This window comes from Panthera pardus, unplaced genomic scaffold (genome assembly GCF_024362965.1).
Source record: "Panthera pardus isolate Hobbes unplaced genomic scaffold, ASM2436296v1 HiC_scaffold_18, whole genome shotgun sequence".
Classification (NCBI taxonomy): domain Eukaryota; kingdom Metazoa; phylum Chordata; class Mammalia; order Carnivora; family Felidae; genus Panthera; species Panthera pardus.
The window spans coordinates 11075162-11095480 of NW_026526743.1; the positions used below are offsets into that span (position 1 = coordinate 11075162).

The window sequence follows — 20319 nt, forward strand, 5'->3', positions numbered from 1 at the left end:
AACCCTGTTCGCTAACAACTCCCGAATTTGCAGATCCATGCACGACCCCTGGGCCAGCGATGAGACACAGGTCAAAGCGGCGGTGCTCGACCCCTGCGTCCACCTCCGGCCTCGCTCACCAGCTGGCGTCAAGGCCCCACAGCACGTGCAGCTGGTGCTGGACAGAGCCCGCGAGGGGCCAGGGGATGCGCATGCGCCGCGTGGGAGGGAGGGCTTCTGGCGTCTGCGTCCTGGCGCTCGCTACTCTTAAGGCTTGTGTGCCCGGCTCCCTCCAGGAGGATCGCGAGGAAGTGAGGAGCACGGGGAAGTCCCGAGCTGAGCCGAAGACCTCGGTCCCCGACGTGTCACGTGCCCCGACCCCGGGCGGACGTCCCGGCCCCCGGAGCCTCGATTTCCCCGGGCACGTGAAGGACCGCTTCGCGCCCGTCCCTCGGCCCCACTGTGAAGATGCAGGTCTGAGGCGGTACTCGGCCTCGCGCACTCTTCCACTGGAGGAGACAGGCTCGGGAAGCTCCCCACCGCCGCTGCTTTCAGGGACAAAACCACAATTCCCAGAAGGCTGTACACCGCGTGTCCGCGCGCGCTGGGCCAATGACAGCTCAGGACAGGGGCGTTTCCTGCGGCCCGCCCCGGCGGGGGCGGGACTTCCTGCTCCGTGGAGGCGAACGTCATCCGCCGGTGCCGGGTGGGGAGTACCGGTCTGTGCGGCTTCGAGCAGTGGTGGGCAGGGCGCCTTTATGAGGCGCGAGCGGAGAAGGCGGTGTGGAGCGTGGGTCTTACCTCCGCGTCCTTGTACGAGCCTGATACCCGCCCCTCATTCTCTATAACGGGGTGTCACGTGAGCGCCTGCTGTCCCTGCAGCCCTGGGCCTCGAGCGCGCTTCACAGCGGGGAAACTGAGGCTGGGAGTGAGACCGTCAGCCGAGCTCGCCCCGCTCTGGGGCCCCTCGGCCGCCACCCCCTCCCCGGGCCCCGCTCTGTGCACAGGGTCCCACGATGGCGGCGGCGTGGATGGCCCCTGCGCGGGTGAGTGGACGACGCTGTGGGTATTGCAGCCTGTCTGCTGCGGAGAGGGCTCCTGGGCAGCCGGAGGCTAGGAAGCCGTTCGCTTGCCTTTTCTCCCTGTCGTTTGTGTACAGCGCGCGTCGCTAGCTTGTCGTTTTATTGTCCGTAGTCCTGCGGCAGTGCCGGAGTTCCGACAAGTGTTTGGTCAGTGCCGGGAAGGTGAAAGTGATGCTTCCTTCCGCGGGCGTCCGTCACTCACAGATCCAGCCCGCCCCGGGACCTGCAGGTGCCCACCCGGCCCTCCCGCCGACCTCCTCGACCTTGCCTTCTTACCCGGGGGCGCGGTTCTCCGGACACACCAGCCTGACCATGCTGAGTTCATCCCCCAGCCCTTGTCCTTGCCCTGCCCTGTGCCCGCGATTCTGCCCCTTTGACTCTGGCGGGAGGGAGGGGGGGTCTTCCTCTCACATCCTTCTGGCCTCTGCTCAGATGTCACGCATTTGGACAGAACTGTCCCAGCAGTACAGGCCGAAGTGGCCCCTTCCCTGCTTGACCATCATCTGGCATTTTTGTGTAGGAAACCTGGCAAAATTAAATAAGGGTTCCTGGTTGAATATGTCTGGGATGTTGTGGGAGCAAAGAGAAAACAGTGGCAGAGGAACCATAATCGCTGGCCTTGGTTAATTTTTGCTGTGGGTTGAAGGGCAGACCTAACATTTCACCTCTTTTAATCCTCACCTCCTCTGAGTTAAGTTCTGTTAGTATTGCTGTTTTGCGTGAAAACAACTTGAGGCTTAGAGAGTTCAGTTATTTGCCCAAATTCACTTCAGCTCTTTTTTCTTTTTAATGTTTTACTTATGTTTGAGAGAGAGAGAGAGAGTGCGAGCCAGGGAGGGGCAGAGAGGGGGACAGAGGATCCGAAGTGGGCTCCGTGCTGACAGCAGCAAGCCAGATGTGGGGCTCAAACTCACAAACCTTGAGATCATGACCTGAGTTGAAGTCAGACACTCAACCGGCAGACACCCAGGCGCCCCTCCCTGCTGCTCTTAAGTAGCAGAAACAATCAGTGTGTCAGCCACCACAGCCTGTATTTGTACCCCCTTCTGTACCAAACGCATATAGGGATACCTGGCAGTGACACGGAAACATTGCAAGCCAAGCAGGCTTCCTTGGAGTAGGCAGTTTGGGCAGAAGGTGGGAATATGGCATTTCAGCAGGTGGAAGCGTGTGGACAAAACAAGGTATATTTGTTTCAGGAGTCCCCAGAAGACCTGTGTGATTTCCGTGGCCCCCCGCCCCCAGCTGTCGAGACCTACCTGGGAGGGCCAGCCTCTGTGATCATTTGCTGACTGTTCCGTCGTACACTCTGCCAGGAGAGACAGATGTAAATCGGAGGCTGTTCTCATGGCCGCAGCCTGCTTGCATCGTCCTCAGCAGCTTCCGTTCTCCGGGCCTGAAGTAGTCTTTCCTCAGGGATGGGTGCCGCGAGGACCCAGGCAGGCGGGTTTGAGTTCCGGCAGAGTCGCCAAAGGAAAGGAAAGAAGACTCCAGTAGGAAAAGGAAACAATGGCTCATTGTGGATTCTCCCTGGCAGTCTGAGGAGCAGAAGGCGTTGGCACCTGATCCGGGCCCTGCCCCTTCCCAAGCAGGTGCCACCACCTCAGGTGACTGTCCTGTAAGGTGGCTGATGATGAGCTCGCTCCTCTGCCCTTGTCCACAGAAATTATGTTCAGTGTTTGCCGAAATGAGTGTGACTGGGGATTTATGTGAAATGCTTCACATCTGCATTAACTCCTTTGCTAATGGAGGAGTGTCAAGATTGTGCAGTTAGACTATAGACCAGAGGGACCTCAGTTCAAATCCTGCCTCTGCTCATACCACATGTAAACTTAGGGCCCTGACTGGCGTGAGGGTGATAATGATACGACCTCAGGCTGTGGTCAGTCGTCCAGTGCTGCTTTTACGAATATCTTTTTTTCATTAATTTTCAAAACTGCTACCACCGAGGGATAATTACTGTATTGACCCAGGAATTGAGGCTCCCAAGTTCACATGCCAGGCAAGTGTTGATTTTAAGAGGATTCACACCTCAGGAGTATGACTTTTGTTCCCTTTAAGGAGACAGGCAGAGCGTCTGCGCGAGGCAGGCACACTGTGGAGACCAGTGAGTCTCGGGGATTATTCTGTAACTATCATTGCTGCTGTTTTCAGTGCTCTCTCCCATTCATCTGGCGTCTCGGAGCCCTTGCCATGCTGTGTCTCGCAGTCCACACAGGAAGGTCGTGACCTTGCGTCATTCTCCCTGGGCTCCCACGTGGGAGGCTCCTGGCTCCCGTGCTGCTGTAATCAAGGCAGAGCAGCATCTCGGAGTCCTTGAGGCCAGCACAGAGCTCAACCCTCAGCGGCCGTTTGGTCTCTCTGCTCCCTTGCCACCAAGAGAGATGGGCTCTGGTTCCCGTCAGTAGCCCTGGGACAAACACAGCTGCCTCTATTTGACTTTTCAGATGCTGGTGACCTTCGATGATGTGGCCGTGACTTTTACTCAGGAGGAGTGGGGGCAGCTGGACCCGGCCCAGAGGACCCTGTACCAGGAGGTGATGCTGGAAACCTGCAGGCTCCTGGTCTCTCTGGGTGAGGCCTCCCTCCTCCTGCCGTGTGGGAGACCCATCACCTCCTTCCCTCCACTCTCTGGCTCCAGGCCTGGCTGGTCGAGAAGGCCTCTGTAGCCTGCCTCCCTCCTCCCCACAGCTTCGGTGATTTTCTAGACTCCCCTCTTCCTGCCTGCTCTCCTGTGTGGGAGGGAGGGTGAGGCGAGAACATAGTTGGCTTTTGGTCACAGCCAAAGAAGGGTGTGTTGGGAGGAAATGGGGGTGTCTCACGGAACCCACAGGAAGGAATGCCCGCTGGGCCCCTTGAGGGACTGATCCAGCAACTTCGAGAAGCACGATTATGCCCTGGCTTCCGGGGCTTTCGTCCTGACCTCTCCGTGGGTCTGCCTGTGTCTCTGTTTTTTCACAGTGTTTTTTTCTGCCACAGCTGTTTGGCAGCAGGAAGCGGTCACCCAGTCCTTGCGGTGTGAGGCCCCATGTTCCGTGTCTCTACTCTTCTTGTATGCGGATACTGTTCCTCTTCATTCGTTTAATTCTCCCGACATGCCATCTTCGGCAAGTGAGGAAAATAGGGCCACTGCAACGAGTCCCTCTAAAGCTTAATCTGTTCAATTTAAAAGACCCCTCTTCGTTGCGAAAGGTTCTTTCTTTTGTGAAATGTTGAGGAGGATAGATAACGTTTATGTCTGTGCAAGCGTCCCTATTTGACCACACGACTGAGTGGGAGTCCCAATTTTTTGTTTTTAGTGGTTCCTGAAGCGCTGTCTAGCGTCATCAAGTCTGTGTCTCTCTCTGGCCCGTGTTCCCTGAGGATTGATGCCTCCTGCTCACATCCCCCGTCACTGTTTCAGCCTCCTTGGGCTGAGGTTGCTGGCCCCACACGGCTGCTTCCTTCTTCGTATAGTGCTTAGGAGACCAGGGTCTGGTGCCAGACCCTTACTGTTCAGTCCCCGCTCTGTGGCTTATGAGCTCTGTGTTTCTGGACCGGGTACTGAACCGCTCTGTGCCTCGTGATCTCAGCTAAAATGAAGTAATATAGCACCTCTGCTTCACAGGGCTGTCGTGAAGGTCAAATGGCTCAGAACAGTGTCTGGTGATATCTTGCGATGTGCGGCTTTAGCGATTGTGACCCTCGCTGCCGCCAGTACTGTTCTCATGTCATCATCGTTCTCATTGTCTGGTCTTCACCCTCATACTTGCACTCAGCATCTTCTGGAACAGTGTTGTATAGCTTTGTAGTCAAAGAGGCCAGATGCCAGACACGACTACACAGACCCTGATCCATCTTGGCTCAGCCATTTACCAGTTCCACGGTTTCAGCAAATCTGCCTGATCTCGGTTTCTTCGTCTATAAATGGTGCCAGTCACAGTGTTTACTTCGTGTGGAGGCTGTAAGGAAATCCTAAATTAGAATTTTTTATGTTCACTGGAAGAACAACAGAATCCTTTGCTTAGGACCTAAAAAAGACTTCGCTCAATGAAGACACTTTTGAGTGAAAAGCCTCAATATTTTATTTTATCTTTTTGTGAAGTTTATTCATTTATTTTGAGAAAGAGAGAGAACACAGGAGGGGCAGAGAGGGAGGGAGAGAGAGAGAATCCTAAGCAGGTTCCACCCCGTCAGCATGGAGCCCGACGTGGAGCTCAAACTCATGAATGGTGAGATCATGACCTGAGCCGAAATCAAGAGTCAGACATCCAACTGACTGAGCCACCCAGGGACCCAAGGCTCAATATTTTAAATATCATTTATTTTCTAAGTTAGTACATAAATTTAATTCTATGTTTTAAGAACATACTGCATTTAAATTGCTTGGCACAGTCCCTTGGGATATGGTTGCATCCTATAAATATTAGTGTTTTGTTTTGTTTTTAAGTTTATTTTTGAGAGAGTTGGGGAGGGGCAGAGAGAGGGAGGGAGAGAGAATCCCAAGCAGGCTTCACACTGTCAGCATGGAGCACGATTTGGGGCTCAAACTTGAAAACCGTGAGATCATGACCTGAGCCAAAATCCAGAGTCAGACACTTAACTGACTGAGCCACCCAGGTGCCCCTAGTTGTTTTTTTTTTGTTTTTTTGAAGACTTTTTAGGGGCGCCTGGGTGGCTCAGTCAGTTAAGCGTCCGACTTTGGCTCAGGTCACGATCTCGCGGTCCGTGAGTTCGAGCCCCGCGTCGGGCTCTGGGCTGACGGCTCGGAGCCTGGAGCCTGCTTCCGATTCTGTGTCTCCCTCTCTCTCTGCCCCTCCCCCGTTTATGCTCTGTCTCTCTCTGTCTCAAAAATAAATAAACGTTAAAAAAAAAAAAAAGACTTTTTAAAGAGCAATTTCAGGTTCATAGCAAAATTGAGAGATTCCCCATAAACCCCCTTCCTCCACACCTGCACAGCCTCCCACATTATCAACATTTCTCCCAGAGTGGTGCTTTTGTTACAGTCAGTGAACCTACACTGACCTCATAGTCCCCGAAAGTCCATAGTTTACATTAGGGGTCACTCCTTGTGTTGTGCATTCTGTGGGTTTGGACAAATGTGTAATGACACGTTTCCATCATTATAGTATCATGCAGAGTATTTTCACTGTGCTAAAAATCCTCTTTGCTCTGCCTATTCGTCCCTTCTCCTGCTCCACTTCATTAACCCCTGATCTTTTTACTATCCCCATTTGTGTTTTCCAGAATGTCTTGTAGTTGGAATCATACAGTATGTAGCCTTTTCAGATTGACTTCTTTCATTTAGTAATGTGCATTTAAGGTTTCTCAGTGTCTTTCTATGGCTTGATAGCTCATTTATTTTTAGTGCTGCGTACTCCATTTTCTAGATGTACCACAGTGTATCCATTTACCTGCTGGAGAAAGTCTCAGTTGCTTCCAAATTTTGGCAATTAACTATAAAGCTGTTGTAAATATCCATGTATAAGCTTTTATGTGGACTTTTGGGTAAATAAGGATCTTATGGTAAAGTTATGTGTACCTTTTTTTTGTCTTATTACATTTTCTTGTCACATTACCTAATACTTCCAGTATTTTTGTAGATGTTTATCAAGTTGAGGAAATTTACCTCCATTCCGCTTTTGCTTAGAGTTCTTTTTTTTTCTTATGTATTTTTTTAAATTTATTTTTTCATTTCGAGAGAAAGAGAGAGCACGAGTGGGGGAGAGAGACAGAGAATCCCAAGCAGCCTCTGTGTTGTCAGCACAGAGCCAGATGCAGGGCTAGATCCCACTAACTGAGATCATGATCTGAACCAAAGTCAGGAGTCAGACATTTAACCAGCTGAGTCACACAGGCTCCCCAGAGGTTTTTTGTTTTTTTTTTTAACTCTGAAACATGAATGGATGTTGGATTTTATCAAATGCTTTTCTGCATTATCAATATGATTGTTTGATTTTTCTTCTTTAGCCTGTTGCTGTGATGGATTATGTTAATTAATTTTTAAATTTTGAGTCAGGTTTGTATATCTGGGATAAATCCCACTTGGTTGTGATATATCATCTCTTTATACACTGTTGGGTTTGATTTGTTAATATTTTGTGGAGGATTTTTTTTTTTTTCATCTATGTTCATGAGACATATTGTGTATACTTTTCTGTGATGTCTTTATTTGATACTAGGTAATGCTGGCCTTACATATTGAATTAGGAAATATTCCCTCTGCTTCTGTCTCTGGGAGAGATTGTAGGGAATTGGTATAATTTCTTCTTTCAGGTTTTGGTAGAAGTCACCAGTGAACCCAACTGGGCCTCGTGCTTTGTTTTTTGGAAGGTTATTAACTTTTGATTCAATTTCCTTAATAGATATACACCTACTCGGATTGTCTGTTTCTTCTTGTGTGAGTTTTAGCACATTGTGTCAAGTGCATTCATCTCAGTTATTGAATTTGTGAGCATAGAGTGGTTGATGGTATTCTTTTAAAGTCCTTTAAAAAAATTTTTTTTCATGTTTGTTTATTTTTGAGAGACAGAGACAGAGCATAAGCAGGGGAGGGACAGGGAGAGAGGGAGACACAGAATCTGAAGCAGGCTCCAGGCTCCAAGCTGTTAGCAGAGCCCAACGTGGGGCTCGAACTCACAAAGCACAAGATCATGATCTGAACTAAAGTCAGATGCTTAACTAACTGAGCCACCCAGGCACCCCTTTTAATATCCTATTAATGTCCATAGGATCTGTAATTTGTGTTCTCTCTCATTTTTTTTTTTTTCTTCAGTTAGCCTGGCTAGAGGCTTATCCATTTTAATGATCTTTTTAAAGAACCAGATTTTTGTTTTGTTGATTTTTCTCTGTTTTCTGTTTTCTTTTTTTCAAAAAAATTTTTTTTAACGTTTATTTATTTTTGAGACAGAGAGAGACAGAGCATGAACGGGGGAGGGGCAGAGAGAGAGGGAGACAAAGAATCTGAAACAGGCTTCAGGCTCTGAGCCATCAGCACAGAGCCCGACACGGGGCTGGAACTCACGGACCCTGAGATCGTGACCTGAGCTGAAGTCTGACGCTTAACTGACTGAGCCACCCAGGCGCCCCTCTGTTTTCTGTTTTCAGTTTCATTAATTTCCGCTCTAATTCTTATTTCTTTTGTAGTGTTTACTTAGCACTTTATTTGTTCTTCTAGTCTCCTAAGGTGGAAATTTATATAATTAACTTTAGATCTTTCTTTAAAAAAAATATTTCTATGTTATAAATTTACTGCTAAGCACTGCATTGCTGCGTTCCACAATTTTGCTAAGTTGTATTTTTTATTTTTTTATGTTTATTTGGTTTGAAGTTTTTTGTTGTTTTTTTTCTTCGGTAATCTCTACACTCAACATGGGGCTCAAATTCATGACCCCAAGATCAAGAGTCACATGCTCTTCCAACTGAGCCACAGAGGCATCCTCTATTTTGGTTTTCATTTAGTTCAAAATATTTTTTACTTTCTTGAGATTGCTTCTTAGACCCACATGTTATTTAAAAATGTGCTGTTTAATCTTTACCTATTTGGGGATTTTCCAGTTATCTTTCTATTATTAATTTCTAGTTAATTACTTTGTGGTCTGAGAGCAGACATTATATGATTTCTGTTCTTTTTAAATTTTGGTTAAGGTGTGTTTTATGGCCCACAATATGATCTGTTATGGTGAATGTCCCATGTGAGAGAAGAATGTGTATTCTGTTTTGGGATGCAGTAGTCTACAGATGTCAGTTATATCCAGGTAATTGATGGGATTGTTCAGTTCAACTATGGCATTATTAACTGTCTGCCTGTTGGATCTGTCCATTACTTTTTTTTTTTTTTTTTTAAGTTTATGTATTATTTACTTTGGGAGAGAGACAGCGGGGCAGAGAGAGAGGGAGAGAGAGAGAATCTCAAGCAGGCTTCACACTGGCAACGCAGAGCCTGACACGGGGCTCAAAATCATGAAACTGCGAGATCATGACCTGAGCAGAAACCAAGAGTCGGACGCTCAACCAACTAAGTCACCCAGGCGCCCCGGATCTGTCCATTTCTGGTAGAGGAGTAGTGTAGTCTCCAACTTTGATAGGGGATTCATCTATTACTCCTTGTCATTCTGTCAGTTTTTGCCTCATATAGTTTGATGGCAGACACATACAGATTAAGGAATTTTATGTCTTCTTTTTATTTAAAAAAAAAATTTTTTTTTTCAACGTTTATTTTATTTTTGGGACAGAGAGAGACAGAGCATGAACGGGGGAGGGGCAGAGAGAGGGAGACACAGAATCGGAAACAGGCTCCAGGCTCCGAGCCATCAGCCCAGAGCCCGACGCGGGGCTCGAACTCACGGACCGTGAGATCGTGACCTGGCTGAAGTCGGACGCTTAACCGCCTGCGCCACCCAGGTGCCCCGAGTCTTCTTAGCAAACTAACCCATTTATCATTACATAATGCTTTCTTCATCCCTGGTAATTTTCCTTGCTTTGAGGTCTTCCCTGTCTGAAATTAATACAGGTCTGCCTGCTTTCTTTTGACTAGTGTTAGCGTATTCTGATAACGTATTAGTATATTTTCCTCCATCCATTTACTTTCAACATGTATCTTTTTATTTACAGTGGGTTTTTTATAGACGATCTATAGTTGGGTCTTATTTTTTTATCCATTCTGACCATCTCTGTCTTATAATTGGAGCATTTAGAAAAAAAAACAGACGTTCCAAGTGATATTGATACAGAGGGGTTAATATTTACCATATTTGTCACTGTATTCTATTTGTTGTCCTTGTTCCTGTATTTGCATTCTAGTCTTTCTGCCTGGAATAACCTGTCTCTCTGCTCAGAGTACCCAGCCACTCTGCCTACCTGACTGTCTATGATCAGAGATGCCACTGGGGAAATGAACCTACTAGGTGGGGTGCCATCATCCTGGGAAGTGTTTAAAATCTCCTGATGCCCAAGCCTCACCCCAGATATTTTGTGTAAATTAGGCAGTGGTAGCAGCGAAGCTCACCAGGTATTGGCTGACGCACAGGGAGGTCGAGGCCCCTGACTGGATTAATTAGAAAGCACCTTCAGGAAATAGGTCTAAACAGCGTTGCGATTCTACAGGATGGGGATCAAAGGGAATTGGTGCATTCTGTGGAGCCGATGCTAATGTCTACAGTCTTTGGGGCCCAATGACAGTGTTTTATGCAGCTGGTTTCCAGGACACATCATTTTATTTGCATGGATGGGAGCAGCTTCATTCTGAGGCCTTCTCCAAATTCTGATGTCCCAGTCTAGATTTATTTCTTCTCACCAGAATCTCCACGTCCTCTTTCTTTCTCCGTAAACAGGCTGTCCTCTACCCAAACCAGAGCAGATCTACCCACTGGAGCGGAGCCCAGAGTTATGGACACTGCAGAGAGGCCTCTCCTCTAGCAACTGCCCAGGTGGGTGCCAACAGCTGGCCAGGTGGGGGTCCTGGCAGCTTGTAGACGGCAGAGTAGACTGTCCCTGGAGTTTGTGGAAGTTTTACTGTTGTGGCCTCTCTCAAGGCTTACGATGCACGGAGCCTTGTAACCTGAGGTGTTTCCACCCGTTCCCGGCACCCCATCACAATGTCCAGCACTCCTGGGGAGGTGTGGGGCCTATTAAGTAAGAAGTCCAGGCTCTTGGCTCTGGTTGCTTGGGCTTAAAAACTAGCTGTGACATGCCACAACCCTGTGGCCGCAAGAAAGGTGCGTCATCTCACAGTGCCTTCATGTCAGTTCAGCCACTGTAACCCAGCTGCTCTAACAGGTGTATTCCAGAATCTTGGGGGCTCAGCATATGAAAAGTACTTTTCTCACCGAAGGACTGTGTGGGTCCACCTGCAGCTGTGTGCCACACAGTTACTCAGGGACCCAGCTACCTCCTGTCATCAACATGAGACTTTCAGGTTGACCTGCCACCTTCCGGCTGGCAGAAGGGAAATCAGAGAAGAAAGGGAGGTGTCATACCCACTATTTCTCCTCGCATTCGATCTGGCTGCACTTCGGTGCCTGGCTCTGGGAAATGAGGCTGAACTGTGTGTCCGTGGAGAGGAGCCAATGGTTTGGTGAGTGTAGTCTGCTCCTGAAAACTGCTAGCAATAATAGTTTCTGTATCACTGGATTGTTTGAGGACGTACCAGATTGCATGTGACGCTGGTTCACACTGGCCCTGACCTACAGGGCACGAATGGCTCAGCAAAGGTAAGCTGTTAGTGCCACTTACGTCACAGTATGAGTCCTCGTGAATAATGATAGTAGTTCAAGTTGCCTTCTGAAGTGCAAGGAGACTAGCTGTCCTCTGCGTCTCACCCTTTCCCACCTTCTCCACCATTCTCCAAGGGTCCGTTAGACACTCAGAAGCACTCCCGGGCTCCATATCTTAGCACCCCTCCTGTCGCTTAAGCTTCAAGGTAACACTTCACCAACACCTCACCTTCTCTTCCCCAAATGTGGGCCGCTGAGGCCCTCGGGACATCAGGTGTGCTGACTGGTGCCACCGCAGAGCCAGGCTCTCCCCTCTCGTGGTCCCTTGGTCTATTCAGCCCTTCAGAGTCTGTTCCACACCTTCGCCCTTGTCCCCGGTCTCACGTCTGCGAATGTGCAAAAGACACTTCAGCTCACCATGCCTGAGAGGGAGCTCGTGATTTTTCCCTCTCCTCCCACCTCCCGTGCAGGTCAGAAGGCTGGGTGCCACTTTAAGTCACTCCTCAACCCTTCCGTCTCCACCAGCCCCCACATCCAGACATCCTGTCCATTTCACGCACGCGTCTCCACTGCCTCCCCTGCTACCCCTGACCTGTCCCCACACACCTAAGTCCAGCCGGTCTCCCTGCGTCTGCTGCATGCCTCTGATCTGTGCTGCCTCCCACACTGGCCCCCCCAGCCGCTTGGACCTTGTTCTAGACCTTCGCCGGCCCCCCTACCCACCCAGTGATGTCTCAGCACATTTTCATGGTGAAAGTCGTCTGTGTTCTTCTGTTGCTTGATCTCCAACCCTTATACATGGATAGAAATCTCTGTGTGAACCTCCCCATCCTGCCCCCTCGTGGAGCTCGACCTTAGTTCCTGCACTAAGTCCTGATCACACCTTTTTAGGGCACTTGCTTCTTCACGTATTTTCTGCCTCTTCAACTTTATCTAATCTCTGCTCAACATAAAAATATGCTCGGTTGCCTCACACTTAGGGAAAGTAAATTACAAAGGCTTATGCCTCTCCCGTGTCTGCACACTGGCATCAACTCCACTTTCCCTGTATAACCAATCTTGGAAAAGTTGTCTCATTCTTTTTTTTTTTTAATGTTCATTCATTTTTTTGAGAGAGAGAGAGAGAAACAGAGCACGAGCGGGGGAACGGGCAGAGAGAGAGGGAGACACAGAGTCTGAAGCAGACTCCAGGCTTTGAGCTGTCAGCACAGAGCCTGACATGGGGCTCGAACCCATGAACAGTGAGATCGTGACCTGAGCCAAAGTCGGATGCTTAACCAACTGAGCCACCCAGGTGCCCCAAAGTTGTCTCATTCTTCCGAGAGATGTCTACATTTTTGTTCCATACCTCCCATTAATGATTATTTTCTTGAACTTTTTGAATGAGATATAACTCATATGCTGTGTTGCTTAAAAGCCTTAAGAGGTCAGCTTGACGAATCTTTGTATACGTATAAACCCACATCACCACCGTTACGCTAATATATACCACAGTGCCCCTGATCTGTGGTTTCGCTTTCTGCGGTTTCAGTTACCCGTGGGCAACCACGGTCCAAAAGCAGGTGATGGTCCTTCTGATATATCAGCAGAAGGTCAATAGTAGCCTAATGCTGTGTCACACGCCTGCGTCATTCACCTCCCTTCGTCTCCTCATGTGGGCGTTTTATCATCTCACAGCACCACAAGAAGGGTGAGTGGCGTACAATAAGATATTTTCGGATAGAGACCACATTTGTGTAACTTTTATTCCAGCGTTTGTTAAAATTGTTGTATTTTATTATTAGTTTTTTTTGTTAATCTCTTATGTGCCAAATGTATAAATTAAACTTTAGGTATGTATGTACAGGGACAAAACATAGTATATACAGGATTGATACTACCCGTCATTTCAGGGACCCACGGGGGGTCTTGGTACAAATCCCCCGCAGATAAGGGGGGCCACTGTAGAATATCTCCAGCACCTTGTCGGGGTCTCATGCCCTCGACAGCCCCTTCCGTGAGGTAGCCCCTGTTTAGACCATCAGCATAGATTTATTTTGAGTGTTGAACCCACTGTGTGCTGTCGGTATATCTGTCTCTTGATCATCATTATGTCTGTGAGATTCTTTTCATGTGGTTGCATATAGTTGGAGTTTTTCACAGTCGACACAGTGTGATGTCTCATTGTGTGAAAAACTGCCGTTTATTTATCCCTTCCCCTCTTGACAGGCATTGCTGTTGTTTTCAACTTCCTGCTGCCGAGGATATTCTTGTCATGTGTTTCGGTGCCGAGAGGCACTGATTTCTGTGAGGAACGGACTCTGGTATGTTTCTGGGTCAGTTTGGCTCAATTGGAAACTGCCAGGCAGTTCGGCAGAATGGTGTCCCCTTTCACGTTCCCGCCATTCGCGTATGAAAGTGCCGACATTGTCCTCTTCGCTCTTTGAGGCCCCGTGGGGGGTTCCTCTGAACCACAGCACGGGAAAATGTTCCTTAGGAAAATATTCCTTACACGGTCACTGCTTTGCTCCCAGTTTCCAAATACGGCAGCGACCATCAGGATAATGGGTAACGGCCCGCAGTTTACTGAACGCCCCACAGGGGCCGGCATTGTGCCCGGCGTTTTACAGGTCTTGTCTCAATTCAGCCTTCAGGGCGGCCTTTGAGGCAGAAGCTGAGCCTGTCAGTGCTTTAGACGAGATTGAGATGGGAGCAGCTAAGTGACTTGTGCCATATCTGCTCACTTGGTGCAGGCAGGACGTGAGCCAGGATGTGGGCCAGGCGTTCCGGTTCCAGAGCAGACACTTAAACTCCGTACCGTGTGAGCACGTCGTATGGCACGCTTTTCTGATTGTGTCGTGGGCATCCGGCCTTCTTGGGGTCTCTGCCCCTGATCTCCCGGGACCTATCTTGTCTCCTTACTCTGGTGGCCTCTTTAATGTTGGCTCATCACACCTCTCATGGACCGTGCTCCCCCCCACCCCCAAGTGGGGAAGGGACAGAGAGAGAGGGGGACAGAGATCTAAAGCAGGCTCTGTGCTGATAGCAGAGGGCCCAGTGCAGGGCTCGAACTCACAAACAAGACATGACCTGGGCCCAAGTCAGACACTTAACTGACTGAGCCACCCGGGTGACCCATGGACCGTTCTTTTTATTCTTCAATACCCTCCAGGGTTAATATGTATGTACATTCTTACACTGTCAGTTTACATCGTCCTAATTAGGTCCCAGATGTATGTTAGGGGACTAACTCATGATAAACAATTAGAGCTAACGGGGGTTACATTTTGCTCAGTGTCTGGCACCAGACTGAACATGGTCCACATAGCAAACATGGCAAATGCAGGATTTCACTCCATCGTCATGGAGTCCTATAGTCCAGGCTCTTTTTTTAGCTTTATTCTTGAGAAGACAAAATGAGGGCTGAAGGAATTTGAGTGCCTTGGGAGGTACCACGGAGCTAATACTGAGTTCCTGTGGGGCTTGGGCCTAGGGTTTCTGTGGTCCAAGACCATGATCTTTTTTTTTTTTTTTTTAATGTTTGTTTATTTTTGAGAGAGAGACAGAGCATGAGCAGTGGGGGGGGGGGGGGCAGAGAGAGAGAGAGAGAGAGAGGGAGACACAGAATCCTAAGTAGGCTCCAGGCTCTGAGCTGTCAGCACACAGCCCAATGCAGGGCTGGAACCCACGAACTGAGATCATGACCTGAGCCGAACAAAGTCAGATGCCCAACCGACTGAGCCACCCAGGCGCCCCCCCAAGACCATGATCTTAACCGTAATACTGCTGTGATCTCTAACTTTTGTTAAAGTGGACCTCAGGTACAAATTGCAATTAATCCTAAACCTTGGCTTATGACACACTGTCCTCACTGATTCATGAATGACCTTGATTAATTGATGTATTACCCAAGGTATTTGCTCATTCATTTCTTTTTGAAAATAACGTACTTAACATCACTGAACTGAAGAACGAGAACATTGCTCACACCTGCTGTCTAGGCGGTCTGCACTGCTGTAACGAGAATGCCACAGACTGGCAGCTCTAACAACAAACGTTTGTTATCCACGGTTGTGGAGGCTAGAAGTCTAAGATCTGGGTGCTGGCAGATCTGATGTGTGGTGAGGGCCCTCTTCCTGGTTTGCAGATGGCGGTCTCTCTGTCCTCACACGGCAGACGCTCTTGTGTCTCCCCTTGCGAGGACAGCAATCCCGTGTCGGGGGCTGTACTCTCACAGGCCCATCTCTGGCGTGCTGCACTCCTTGAGTCTCAGAACACTCTGCCTTTGTTCATTCTGTTAACTGAGGCCGAAATGGTGTTCCCACTCTCTCTGTCCGGCAGCTTCTAGCTCTCCCTGTGCGGGAAGCTTCCCTGACCTCTTCCTGGCTGCTGCATGGGCTGCCTCAGGTGCTCCTATCCTGGCCTCTTATAGCACCTGCAGACGTTCTTGCTTGGAGCAAACCCAGCACACACGCGACATTCCTGTCTGCCCGTCCCTAGTCTCCAGACACTCTGTCCCCCATCGGTTCTCTCCCTCTGGATTTCCTCTCAAAGGTTTCAAGAGTTCAGAATCCAAAAAGAAAGAAATTGTAAACGGGGTTTCCGAGATTGGAAAACATGGGAGGTGCTGAGCCACTGTTTCCATTTTCTTATTCCCACTGAAATGGCAATTTTGCTTTTCTGTGTTCCCATCTCTAATAGGCCCTTCTGTGTATTGTATTCCCTTCAGGTGACAATATAAAACCTGAGACCACCGAGCCTTCCCCTTCTCACCTTGCCTTGTCTGAGGAAACCTCACCACGGGAGCAAATGACTTCACGAGCCCCAGGGTACTCCCAGCTTGGGCAAGGCAAGAGTCAGGATAGGCCATCAGAAATGCTGGAAGGCCAGTTGGAACCAGGAACAGACCCCCTGATGGAAAAGCTCCCTGGAAACATGAAGCCCGAACATGATGGTTTAGGGACAGATGATCGTCTACACTCAAGGATTGTACAGGAGCTGATCCCTGCGGGACATGTCCTCCATGAACGTGACTCACGGGGACCACCGAAAGATCCCTTGATTCGTGAAGGGAGACGTCCCTATAAGTGTGCGGAATGCGGGAAAGCGTTTACCAAGAACTGCTTTCTTGTTCGACACGAGCAGGTTCACACTGGAGTGAAGCCCTATGAATGCACCGAGTGCGGGAAAACTTTTAGCAAGAGCACACACCTCCTCCAGCACCACATGATCCACACGGGGGAGAGGCCCTACGAGTGCATGGAGTGCGGGAAGGCCTTCAACCGCAGGTCGCACCTCACGAGGCACCAGCGGATTCACACTGGGGAGAAGCCTTACAAGTGCAGCGAGTGTGGAAAGGCCTTCACCCACCGCTCCAATTTAGTCTTGCATAACAGGAGCCACACTGGAGAGAAACCCTTTGTGTGCAAAGAATGTGGAAAAGCCTTCCGAGATAAGACAGGTTTCCTTCGACACTACATCATCCACACAGGAGAGAAGCCCTTCGAGTGCCTGGAGTGCGGGAAGGCCTTCAACCGCCGCTCACACCTCACGTGGCACCAGCAGATTCACAGTGGAGTGAGACCCTTTGAATGCAACGAATGTGGGAAAGCCTTTTGCGACAGCACAGACCTCATTCAGCACTATGTCATCCACACGGGGGAGAAGCCCTACAAGTGCCTGGAGTGTGGGAAGGCCTTCTACCGCCGGTCACACCTCAAGCAGCACCAGCGGAGTCACACCGGCGAGAAGCCCTACGTGTGCGGTGAGTGCGGAAAGGCCTTCACCCACTGCTCCACTTTCATCTTGCACAAAAGGGCCCACACCGGAGAAAAACCCTACGAGTGCAAAGAATGTGGGAAAGCCTTTAGCAATCGGTCAGACCTCATCCGACACTTCAGCATCCACACTGAGGAGAAGCCCTACGAGTGCATGGAGTGCGGGAAGGCCTTCAACCGCCGCTCATACCTCACGAGGCACCAGCGGATTCACAGTGGAGAGAAGCCCTATGAGTGCGTGCAGTGTGGCAAAGCCTTTTGCCAGAGGGCAAACCTCATTCGACACGCCATCATCCACACCGGGGAGAAGCCCTATGAGTGCAGTGAGTGTGGAAAGGCCTTCACCTACTGCTACACTTTCATCTTGCACAAAAGGGCCCACATTGGAGAAAAACCTTTTGAGTGCAAACAATGTGGGAAAGCCTTTAGCACTAGGAAGGACCTCATCCGACACGTCAGCATCCACGCCGGGGAGAAGCCCTTCGAGTGCTCTGAGTGCGGGAAGGCCTTCAACCGCCGCTCGGGGCTCACGAGGCACCAGCGGATTCACAGTGGAGAGAAGCCCTATGAATGTGTCGAGTGTGGGAAATCCTTCTGCTGGAGCACAAGCCTCATCCGACACTCCGTCATCCACACCGGGGAGAAGCCCTATGAATGCAGCGAGTGTGGAAAGGCCTTCAGTCGCAGCTCCTCCCTCACTCAGCATCAGAGGATTCATACTGGGAGACACCCCGTCAGGGGCAGCGCAGCAGAAGTGGGGAGACCCTTCGCGAGCGGGCAGTCCTCGGTCACCCTCTAAGCGCTCCACAGGGGAAAGACTTTTGAATGTAGCCACTGAGGAAACCTCTTACTCAGAATCCGATCGTTCATACCAAAGAGAAACCCTTCTGTTGGAGGATATCGGTTGTCATCTGAGGAGTCATACTGGAAGTTCACCCAGCCTAGAGCCTTATTCTACATCTGAGAACTCCTCCAAGAGCATGATCCAGTCATTCTCGTGCACTTAGCATGACCATTGGCCCCATCTTCTCAGTTTACGCTGCAAAATTATCTCAGGGATATTTAAACAAAGGAGGAGGAGATACAAGAGAAACACAAGCACAGTTTCTTTCATATTTCTGTGACAAGCCTATGGCAGTTTCTTGTTCCTTATCTTATTTGGGGGGGGGGGTGGTGTTTCAGAGATCAGAGAGCCTTGTCCCCTTTGCCTTGTATATACCTTCACTGCTGTCCATTGTCAGGACAGTTGGGACAGTTGAGGGTGTGTGGAAAACCTTTATTTTTTTTATGTTTATGTTTATGATTTTTCACACTCACAGATGGCTTTATTCAGCCGTCGCCCATAGGACAAGGTGCCTCCCAGACCCCACAGTCCCTTGAAAACCTTTATTGAAGGCCTTTGTCCTACAGCATCATCCCTACCTTTGAGTAGCATAAGTCTTAACAAGAAATATGAAAACTTGAGTTATGAAAGACTCACATTTCAGGAGATAAAAATGTACATATGAATGGGCCCACTGTAGCACATTCTTAAGACTTTGATTTTTTAAAAAGCAAAAAATTTTTTTCAGGTGTACTTAACCATCCGTTTATACGTGCTCTTGATCTACTTGTCTGTTGTTTTTTTGTATTTTTCTGTACGACGAGGATGGCAGTGTAGCTGCGTTACCTTCTCAGATGAATCCTCTGATTGTGGTTCCTGAGCTTCTCCAATCCTATTTAGAGAGGCTTCTCCCGAGTCCACCTCACTTGTTTTCTATGGGTCGAATTAGAGCCAAAACAAAAGAAAACACATAGCTAAATTAAGCTAAAAAAATAAAGAGCAACTCCGAAAAGCAGAGAGAAAGAATCCCATTTTTAATCCTACGAAAGGTGGGTGAGGATTCACTGTTGAGGAAATTGACTAGAATATTAGCAGATGAAATGGGCATGTGCACATGCAGGGGTGTGTGAGTTTCACTGTTGTTTCCATGGCCTTGGTTTCCAGTGTAGTAAGTAACAGTACCTTTATCAGCGTCTTTTGGAATTCCTTCTTTGTTTTTTTGTGGGTTTTTTTGTTTTGTTTTGTTTTGCTTTGCTTTGCTTTGACCTACCTGTGATAGTATTACCTCACATTAAGAAATATGCTGTACAGAAAGATGTAAAAATAATCACGCATTCACTTTGAACCCTCCTCAGGGCCTCCTAAATCATCACCACAGGTGTACTTTTGTATTGCCGTCATAGACCAAGCCATTTTTGTTACATTGATTCATGGCATTATTGTGAAGGCACCTCTTAATCCTTTTCGGGTCATGTCTAAGAAGTCTTAAGGAAGCTCTCTGTCCTGAATACTTTCTCCTGTGTTTTCTCCTAAAAGTTTTGTCGTTTTTGCATATAAATCTCTGATCCATGTCAAGTTCATTTTTGTATTACCATGTGAGGTTTAGGTTGAGTTTCTTTCTTGTATTTTTGCTTAAGGATGTTCAGTTGACTGGCACCGTTGGTTGAAAACTACACTACAGTACTATGCCTCCACTGAATTATGTTTATTCCTTGATCAAAAACCTGTTGGGCATATTTATGTTGGTCTATTTCTGAGTCTCTGTGTTATCCCACTGATTTGTACATCTAAACCTCTGCCAGTACCAAACTATCTTGATTACTGCAGCTTTTAGTAAATCTTAAAATTGGGTGAAGTGATTTCTCCTTTATTCTTTTTTAAAATTGATTTAGCTTTCCATATCAAATGTTTTCCCTTGGCTTTCTGTAAACACTTTATCATGTGCTTGTCTGTATGTAGGAAACATCTTGCTGGGAATTTGATAGACACTACATTAGTCTATGGATCATTTCTGTGAGATTTGGCATCTTTATTATTTTGACTCTCACACCATGAACATGGTATGTCTCTTCATTTATTTAGATCTTTTTTGGTTTATTTCACTAGCGTTTTGTAATTTTCCACTTGTAAATCCTGAACATATTTTGTTAGATTTTTACTTTGGCACTTTTTTTGGAGTCACTGTATGTTATATGGAGGTTTTAATTCCAGTTTGTACATGAACATTACTGTTACAGAGAAATATGATTAATTTTGATATGTTGACCTTGCCTCCTGCGACCTTGCTGAATACTTATTCTAGCAGAATTTTGTGTAGATTCCTCAGGATTTTCTTCATAAACAATAATGTTATCAGCAAATTGCAAATATCTTTTGTCTTCTTCCCAATCTGTATCCCTTTCATTTCCTTTTCTGTCTTTATTGTACTAGCTAGAACTTGCAGTACAATGTCAAATAAAAGGGTGAAAGAGGACATACTTGCCTAG

General features: G+C 48.1%; 1 protein-coding gene across 1 annotated transcript; it reads left to right on the forward strand.

The window, feature by feature from the left end:
- The first annotated feature begins 653 nt into the window (after positions 1–653).
- On the forward strand, positions 654–20306 carry LOC109259343 (zinc finger protein 543-like). Its single transcript, XM_019436904.2, has 6 exons — positions 654–1025; positions 1174–1290; positions 2261–2668; positions 3509–3635; positions 10373–10468; positions 15963–20306. Exons 3-6 carry the CDS (start codon positions 2480–2482, stop codon positions 17807–17809), a joined length of 2259 nt encoding a protein of 752 aa, XP_019292449.2. The 5' UTR covers positions 654–1025; positions 1174–1290; positions 2261–2479; the 3' UTR covers positions 17810–20306.
- Positions 20307–20319: the final 13 nt, after the last annotated feature.